General features: G+C 45.6%; 1 protein-coding gene across 1 annotated transcript in view; it reads right to left on the bottom strand.

Annotated features, from left to right (window-relative positions):
- The window catches only part of Znf236 (zinc finger protein 236), a 123773-nt gene extending 114246 nt beyond the window's left edge, over positions 1 to 9527 (bottom strand). The window contains exons 1-2 of the mRNA XM_017802605.2: positions 9425 to 9527; positions 65 to 235 (exon numbers count right to left, since the gene is read on the bottom strand). Of these exons, the coding sequence (XP_017658094.1) occupies positions 65 to 235; positions 9425 to 9527 (274 nt within the window). The remainder of the gene's footprint in view (positions 1 to 64; positions 236 to 9424) is intronic.
- Positions 9528 to 9894: the final 367 nt, after the last annotated feature.

The raw sequence follows: 9894 nt of genomic DNA, 5'->3' as shown, positions 1-9894 counted from the left end.
GAGCGGGTGGTGGGGGCGGGGGCGCCGCGGTGCGCATGCGCGGCCCGGCGGGCGGCGGCGTCACCTGGCTTCGTTGTCCGTGGATCTCGGAGGCCTGTTGGCGGGGCGGCTGATGTGTGTACCCGGGCCTCGGAGGCCTGCCCGCGGGACCGACTGTGTATGTCAAGGCCTGGGAGGTCAGGCAGCCCCAGAGTCCCTTCCTGTCCCAGACCTCGTATGGTGGAAGCTGTAGCACCTGGGGGGAAAAGGAGCCCACAGGGTCCAAGGGTTTGGTTGCCTGTGGCTAACCTAAATTATCTGGTGTTGACGTTCGCCTCTTGATCCCAGGCAGGGAAAGTGCACGAGCACATGTCTCAGCACAGGACGCCTTTTGAAACATCCCTGCCAGGCCTTCCTTTTAGGAATCAAAGGCCAGGGAAGGAAATTTACCCACTGTGATGCCCATGGACCACCGGAGATAGGCAGAAGTTGATGCTCCTCTCATAAGTTTTATTTTAGCACCTTAAAGTTTACCAGGTTGTCGATCTTGGTTCTCGTGTTAACTCCTGCCAGTGTACGCGCTCTTAAGAGCAGTGCAGCCTGAAGCCAGATTAAGAGTAATGTACCTAGCTGAGTGTGGTGGCTTGCCTTTAATCCCAACACTTCGACGGCTGAGAAAGGATCACTGTAAATTCAAGGTCAGCCTGGGCCACGTGGTGAGTTTCAGACCAGCCTGAGTGAGTCTGGGGGGCGGGGGGGATAATTTGCTCCAGTATTCTAACCTCAAAATTCTCAGTGAAACTAATTCAAAGTGATAAATCATGGTTAGCAACTACATGCTAGATTCATGGGATATACAAAAAGTAAAATAGACTACAAGCTGTAATCTTAGAACCTCCGTGATGAGACAAGACAAACTAGATCAGATGTTAGGAGTTTTTAAAATCTTGGGCCTTTGATCTAAATCGTGAGATAAAGGCACTTGCTGCTCAAGCCTTGGCAACCTGAATTCAATACTTGGAGCCCATCTAAAGGTGGAAGGAGAGAACTGACTCCACGGAGTCGTCCTATTACCTCCACGTGTGTACTGTGATACCCATGCACAATAATTTATAAACTCTGCCAGAGTTGATTTTGAGAACTGTAAGATGGATTGCAACTGAAAAAGAGGAGCTGCTTTAACTGAGTCTTAGGAAATAGTTCCATTTTAACAACAAGGATAATTAAGAAATGGCTTTCCATGTAGAGACCTGGTTAAGGGAGAAAAACTGAGTTGTAGGTGCCAAGTGTATTGTGTCTGTGCATGTATGTTCATATAGTTACCCAGTTCCTGAGTAATCTCAAACAGATAAATTTAAAAAGTCACCAAGTTTAAAAGCCCTTGCACAAGCCCAGTGACAAAGTTGTCCTCTAACCTCCATAGGCACATCATAGTATGCAGGTCCACACGGAAAATACATTTTTTTTAAATAGTATTTGTTGTTTCAGGGTCTCAGTAGTAGTCCAAGCTGACCTCCAACTCATGCTACTGCCTCAGCCTCATGAGTGCTTGACATTGCAGACATGGATTACAGGAGTGTACCATCACAGTGTGCAGAAGCTCATGGTAACAGGAAACCGGGTTATTTCCAAGTCTGCCAGCCAGTGAATAGCAAATGATTTATTAGTACTTGGTTTTGAGTAAACCTTTAGTCCTTTACAGAAAACACCTCTAGTCCTTCCAGCTATCAGTCTTATGAGGTATAATTCAACAGGTGAAGAACTAGGTGAGAAAGATTGCCAAAGGCCACCTGAGTTTTAGGGAGATCCAGTCACTGTCACTCTATGCTGTTATTTGTTGCTTCAGCAGGAATATCCTTAGTTTAGAAAAAGTTCATTTCCATAGTCACAGGAGCTAAAGTAGGACACAGGCTAAGAAAACAAGTTGGATGAAAACCATAAAAAAAATTTGGACAGCAACTAGAGAGATGGCTCAGCAGTTAAGATCACATATCGCTCTTGCAAAGGACCTGAATTTAGTTCCCAGTACCCACATCAGGCAGCTCACAATTGCCTGTAACTCCAGCTCCAGGGAAGCTGACATCCTATTCTGGCCTCTAGGTGCACATATACACCCTATTCTGATAATGTGCACATACATATACAAACATAAATAGTATTTTTTTAATAAAATGTGAAGGAGTGCTGATCGGGTTAAAACCAGAGGCCACAGGGATTTTGGCCTTAAACCTGCTTGATCACCATTTTAAAACTTGTTTGAGCTATTGCAGAACAGGAAGTGTAATCTTTGCAGGCAGCTTCTCCAGAAATTTGTCAGCTGTGTCAATATTCTTGCCTGTCAACCAACAAGAAAACTAAAACTGATCCAGGTAGCTGAGGGCCTCTGTCCTTTTGTTCCTAACTCTACCTGCCTTACTCTGTTTTTGTTGGTTTTTTTTGTTGTTTGAGGGGGAATGTTTGTTTTTGAGACGGGCTCAGTTTGTAGCCCTGGCTGGCCTGGAACTTGCTATGTAGACTAGTCTGTCCTGGAACTCAAAGATTCACCTGCCTCTGTCTCCTGAGTGCTGGCATTTAAAAATGTGTGTTGCCACACCCATCCCAAATTGTTTTGACTATCATATACAGGACCTGGACTAAGGTGAAGATAGCCAGGCACCTGTGTGAACATTTGTAAGGACAAGTGTCTCCCCTCTGGCCCTGGTCATTGATAAGTTGCCGTAAGCATCCACTAAGTTTTTGCCTAGGTGCCTGTTTTCATTTCTCATGGGTTCTAGGAAGGGAATGGCTAACTTTTTGATAATTTTTTTATTCTTTTGACAATTTCATATCTGTATACAATGTATCTTATTTAAAAAACAAAAAAAGCCTCCTGTTTGCCAATTGCCATTACAAAAACTGATCACATTTGCAACAAAAAGTATACAGTGTGGGACTGGAGAGATGGCGCAGTGGTTAAGAGCACTACTGCTCTTGCCAAGGACCCAGGTTTGGTTCCTAGCACCCACATGGTGACTTAACCATCCAAAACTCCAGTTCCAGGGGATCCGACGCCCTCTTCTGACCTCTGAGAGAATTGCACAACACAAGTGCACCTACATACATGCAGACAATAATACACATAAAATTTTTTACAGTGTACAATTTATCATGATCACTGTCTACCCCCTCTCCCCTCCCATCACCCCACATACAGTTCCCATCTTTGTGTCTATTTTTTTTGTATGATAATCCACCAAGTCTGATTAGTGCTGCCTATATGAGTGTGGGTGTGGGACCATCCACTGGAGAATGACCAACCCACCAGCAAATGGCCATAACAACCAAAGAAAAATGACTCTGCTGCTTCCTCAGCCAGCAACTGTAGGAATGGCCAACTATTTAAACCTTTTACGTGCCTTACATTTCTGCCAGCAGCCAATGTCTGGCCTTTGCATCTTAGCCATCTTACTGGGGTAGCATGTGGCCACCACATCTGGCTCTTTACTTGGCCTCCAGGGATTAAACTCAGGTTGTCAGGCTTGCATGGCAAGCCATTTTACTCACTGAGCCATCCCCCAGGCCCTGTTTTCATTTTTATGAGACGGTTTTGCTAGGCAGCCGAGGACAACTTCAAAGCTCAACGCTCAGGGTACCCTTGAATGCGTGATCCTCCTGCCTCAACTGCTTGGGCTCACTGAGAAGTTCAGATTGGCCTGTCCCAGCTTTTATGAGGCTAAGATCAGAAGGATCAAGAGATTAAGGCCTGAGTCAGGTGTGATGGTACATACCCATAATCCCAGCACTTGGGAAGCTGAGTTTGAGGCCAGCCTGGGCTACACTGGAAGACTTTCTAGTAAGGAAGGAGAGATGGAATAACAATAAGAGTGGAGTTAAGACAGCTTTGTAACAAGTTGATAAAACAAGTGCTACATTTAAGAATTCACAGTATTTCAGATTTGTGGCTTTTCCCCCAGAAACACTGTATGGCCCAAGGTGGTTACAGTACCATGTGAGGGAATAGTAAGAGCACTAGCTAGTCAGGGTTGGGTGAATTTAGGGTCTGACAAAAAGCGAGGTTTCAAAAACTATCCAGTGCACTTGGTGTCAGTAATGATGCTTTTCCAGTATCACTAAAGGAAGGAAGCAAATGAGGTTTGAAGGAGGAATGGCAGGGTAACACACGAAGAATGAGGCTAGATCAGGATGGAAGTGTCTCCAAACACTGCAGGGGAGGAGAAGGTGGGAAGTAAGAATGAACATTGTCCCCAGTGAGTAGACCCTGTGGCTCTGGAGATATCTATGTGGAATCACACCAGATGGCTGCCAAGTGAGTACATAACTGACAAGAACTCCCAGTGCACCGCGGCCCTCCTTTGGAAGCAGAAAAGCAGAATCTCCTAGTCTGCCCACCCACACCCATCACTGCTAGCCAGGGCGAGGCCACTTTGTAAAGCTCCCCATTAACTTGTTTTTCTAGATTCCTGTGCTCTCTACCCTGGAAGTTGATTCTGCAGGCTAACTGACTTCCCGCCGCCTCACTGCAGGCCTGACAGCAAAGCTAGTAGTAGTGGACCTGCAAGCAATCATATGGCATAGACCCAGTCCCTTTCCTCAAGTTTATAAGAAAGGACTGCGACAGGCCTGAACTCTCACAGCCCTTACCATGCTGCTGTCTGCCAGTCTCTCTATGGGGCTAATAGCACCTCTGATAAATCTCTTACCCAAAACGACAATCCACCTCAGTGTTCCCCTGGAACTCCAAACCTGAGACCTTTCAGTTATGACCAGGGGGAATCAAGCACTCAGGAAAATCACCAACAGAATGTTGGGACAGAATGTAAATTTAATCTTTTTTGTGCAAAAGCTTACTAATTTTCAGAAACACAGTATTAACTTCCTTAAGATTAAAATAACAGGTTCAGCCCAGAAAAATGCCAAGGAAGGAACAGGAAAAACAAAATTCTGAATAAAAGTAATGCTATTGTTTTGTTCTATTGTGTTTTCATGCAGCCATTGATTTTGAACTTCTGATCCAGCTGGCTCCACCTCCTAAATGCTGGGATTATAGGCATGTGGCACCACGCCCTGTTTATGTAGTGCTAGGGATCAAACCCTGGGCTTTGTGCAGGCTAGACAAACACTTTACCTACTGAGCAGCATCCTCGACCCTGAATATGTTCTCTTAATCACACAAAGTCTACAAGGACCTGAAATTCAATTTGGGGGCATTTTGCAATAAAACTCATAGTCTATTGATCTCATTGTTTTATGCATTAGAGTTTGATTCTTACCACGTGATTCTGAATGGAGTCATCCAGCTTTTTCCACAAGTATACTGAGACCCACAGGGGTCAGCTAGCATTTTGTCAAGTTCATGGAAAGTAGGTAGCAGAGTTTTTCTTTAGAGTTCTTCAGCGCTCTGCTCAGCTCTATTTCCATTTCTCATGTTTAAATTCACCTTTCAGACAGCCCACTGGAGCCCTCCTCTGTCCTTGACAGTCTTTTCTTTGTCCTCTTGCCCCAAGAGCTGAGGTAGAAGTAACAATCCATCTCCTCTACAATCACATCTGGGATGCAGGAGCCAATACAGCACGTTCACTTCTTAATAGTCATCACAGGCCACAGTTCAGTAATGCTCACCCTCTTATCACAGGGCACGTGCCTCACTCCACAAACAGTCAACAACTGACACTGGAGAAGAGGACATAAACTTTCCTAGGAAGGAACAATTAATCATGTCCCTCTGCTACAATGGCACGGCTTTTCCAGATTCCACAGCCAGCCTCCCCACTCAGTGAAAAACATGTGGTTTTATGTTGTTTAATTGCACAGTAAATCCTATGTTTCAGTTTCTATGACATATTCATGGCAGTGTACAGTACAAACTTCAGTGACATAAGCTGTCATTTGGAAAGTGATGAATGTATAAATTGCATGAATAAGAACATGTGGCGTGCTGGAGCTGTCCATGGCCCCTGTGGCAGGTTCCAGGCCTGCTGACCTCCCAACTTGACATGATGTCAGTTTGGGAAGTTTTGCTCTCTGGGTACAAATATCTAGTAATTCTCTCTGCAGTAGATATAGGCATGCTTTCCTGTTTGAAGGCAGAAACCCCCCGTGTGTGTACAGTTCCTCTCTGAGCCTTTCTACCATCAAATTAACCTCACCTGCCCTCACCTCATCGAAGGAAATACGAACATTCTATAGTCAGCATTGTTGGGGTTGCAGTTTTTCAGTAAAGGTGAACTCTTCAACATAAGCTTCCCCTACAGAAAAATGTGTCAAACAGTGATCCCAGGAAATCATTTCACTTTTCTGGGGCTCAGACTATAAAGTGAGAACACTGAACCTGCTGCTCACAAGGACTCCAAGGATTTCCAAGCTACAACCGCTCCATGAGTGAACATAAAACTTCCAGCACTCCTTTTCTTTAGGAAATTGACTGGGTAGGGATTAAGAGACAGCCATCCCAGAGTACAAACCCTCCAAGGGTCCTCCAAGGGACCAGAGCATGCCTGCTCACCTGGCTGATCACAGAAGCCAGTTAAGCTTCACAATAATGAAAAATTTATCAGTGGTTCACAAGTGAACTCAAACTAAACCTCCATTTATGTAGGGTTAGAACAAACCCTCACTGGGGAGGCAGGGGACACCAGGGAAGTTGATAGGCAGAGGATGGCCTCCCACTCTGTCCTCTCTAATCCTGAGTACTCAGGCCTAGTGCCTGGTGATTAACCTTGAACCAGGCAATGAACAGGAAAGATGTTCCAACGATGAATTTCCTGTCCCAGCTGACCTCAGTGCCACACCACTCCCCTCTTTTGAGACAAGGTTTTATGTAGCCCAGGCTGGTCACAAGCTTGCTATACAACTAAAGATGATCTTGAACTTCTTTTTTATTTGTTTTACATTTAGAGTATCTATGGTGTTCACATGCTCATGTCTTAGCAAGCATGTGGAGGTCAGAGGACAGCTCTGGGTAGTTGGTTCTCTGCTTTTACCATGTGCTTTCCAGGGATCCAACTCAGGTCGTCAGGACTGGCAACATTCTCCTTCACCTGCTGAGTCATCTCCCAGGCACCATGACCTTGAACTGATCCTCACCTCCCTGATGCAGTGATTAATAAGCTTCCTCAGGCCCCTTGTAGATACTGCCATCCAGGCAGGCTCTAGGAAGAACAGATCTGCCCCTACCCAGCTCCCAGGACTTCTTAGTTCTGGCTCATTCACTCTCAGGCTCCTCCTGCTTTCTTTCTTGTGCCAACAGCCCTCTGAGAATCTAGGTTTCCCCAAACCCCTCTCTGGGCTGCTGCCTCTTGGGAGTGGTAGCTCCCCAAGCCACCTGTCTGCTTTATTCTCCCCAGAGAAGCTTCTTGGAGGTATATAGGTGGCTCCATTCCCAGCCCTGGCACATGCTGGAGCCCAGGCTTCCAAACATCTGTCAGGGGCATAGTCATCCAAGACACAGTCATCTTGTACACACTAGCAGGGACTCAGCTCTATGCCCACTCACCTCTCCTTGGCTAAGGGTGATGTTTCCTAAGTTGGCTACATGTTTGTTCATCTGAACCAGTCAGTGTTTTTCATGACTGTGCCCTTGTTAATGCTCCCTGCAGCTGGTCTCCAGAGGCACCGAGTTTCATCTCCACCTCTTTCTCTCCCATCAACCACCAGAGCCCAGTCTCAAATCTGCCCTCTTGACTGTCAGGTTTCCTTACCTCATCACTGTCTCTGCTCCAGCTTCCGTCTTGCTGGCAAAAAATTGGTTCTCTAATTTAAGCCTGTCCTTTTCACTGCTAGGCTAAGAATTCTGTTTTCTCACACTATGGAACTGAGAAGAGATCATGCAATGATTGAGATGCATTCATATTGATACTGCCACCTGCGTGACATCACCCTCCTTTTGAGAACACAGTGGGAATCCTGTGTATGCACAGCACGTGTAACCTCGGGGTGCTGCTGCTGGGCCCATAGCGGGTGTGCATGAGCCCTCAGTGGTGAGAGAACTATAAGTGCCTCCTTTCTGGTCTCTCTTTGCAAGGAGGACCACAGAGACAAAGCACGGAGCTTATTCTTATCAGGTATTTCATCATCTGTGATCCATAGTGTTCATTACCAACTTGACAAAATCTAGAATCACCTTAGAGAGGTGCCTCTGAGCATGCCTGTGGGGACTTTCTTATGTCAATTGATGTGGGAAGACCCATCTTAATTGTGGGAGGGACCTGAACTGTAGAAGTGGAGAGAGTGAGCTGAGCATGCATGTATGCTCCCTTCTGACTGTGGGTGTTGTCATGTGATCAGCTGCCTCAAGCTCCTGCTGTCTTACTTCCCTGCCACCGTGGGCTGTGCCTTGAATTGTGAGCCAAAATAAACCTTTCTCCCATAAGTTGTTTTTGTCAGAGTATTTTACAACAGCAGCAGGAAAAGAAACTAAGATATCATCTTCCTCTTTGTGTCTCAAAACTGTGTAGAACATCGCTTGGCCCACTTTACAGAAACAACCCTCAGTGTATGTTTCCATACGTCCATTTCTCTCACTGTTATGAAGATATGCATACTTCATCCACTTCCAGTGCTGTGTGCAGTTCCATTGTGTAACTGTGATGCTTTAGATCTAGAATGTTCCCTGCAGGTTCATGTTTGAACACTTGGTCTCCAGCTGGTGGTACTATTTTGGGAGATTGGAACCTTTAAGAGGTAGAGCCTGTCTGGAGGATGAAGGTCACTAGAGCCATGGCTTTGAAGTTGCTCCTGGCTCTGATCACACTCTGCTCCTAGGCTGCAGCCCTGTGAACATCCCCTGGCATGTGTTCCTTCCACCACAGAGAAAGCTGCTCAACTATGCCTTCCCCACTGTGACGGACCTGGCATGCCTCAACTATTTCTCCTCCTTTGAGTTGTTTCTGCCAGGTATTTAGGTCACAGTGACAAAAGAGTAACTAATCCAGGGCTGGAGAGATGACTCAGCAGTTAAAAGCACTGGCTGCTCTTGCAGAGGACCCAGGTTTGGTTCCCAGCATCCAGGTAGCAACTAACAACTGTAACTCCAGTTCCAGAGGATCTAATGCCCTCTTCTGACTTCTACAGGCATTGCATGCATGTGGTACACTTACATACAAGCAGGCAAAACACTCATACACATAAGATAAAAATAAATGTTAAGCCGGGCCTGGTGGTGCACACCTTTAATCCCAGCACTCGGGAGGCAGAGGCAGGTGGATCTCTGTGAGTTCAAGTTCAGCCTGGTCTACATAGTGAGTTCCAGGACAGCTGGGGCTACAGGGAGACCCTGTCTCAAAAAGACCAAAAATAAATAAATTTTAAAAATTTAAAAAGAGTAATCCGATGAGTATATTATAATTGTTTCTCTTGCCAGAGGAATTTGGGCTATTTCTGATTTTTGCTAATTTTTAACTACTACAATAATATCACTCAGCCCTCTCACACTTGCCTCCCTGGGTACCTTGATGCTCAGCATTGTAAGAGCTCTGCAGTGGTTGCCAGTCGTTTCTGATATGGTACTCTTTGAAGTCTACATCTTCATCATGCCTGTCACCAGCAGACATCTTAATTGCAGTAACCTGTGAGGTTTTCCCTTCCCACTGATTTCCCTGTTTTTAAAGTTGCCTGTTTAAAATTGGGCTCATTAATACTTTTTTGTCTTTTTCTAAGATTAAAAAATTTTTTATTTATGTGTATGTGTGTATGACTATATGTGTGTGCCATGTGTGTGCAGTCGACAATGGAAGCTAGAAGAGGGTGTCGGATCACCTGGAGCTGGAGTTACAGGTGGTTGTGAGCCCCGCAACATGTGTGCTGGAAACTGAAGTATAGTCCTTTGCAAGAACAGTAAGCCTCTTAACTTCTGAGCCATCTTTCCAGCCCAACTTTCTGCCTCCCCTCCTTTTCTTTTCTTTTTAGACAGGGTTTCAT

The sequence above is a fragment of the Nannospalax galili genome, unplaced genomic scaffold, assembly GCF_000622305.1.
Source record: "Nannospalax galili isolate Female #2095 unplaced genomic scaffold, S.galili_v1.0 scaffold243, whole genome shotgun sequence".
Classification (NCBI taxonomy): domain Eukaryota; kingdom Metazoa; phylum Chordata; class Mammalia; order Rodentia; family Spalacidae; genus Nannospalax; species Nannospalax galili.
This window is presented reverse-complemented; position numbering and strand designations above follow the sequence as displayed.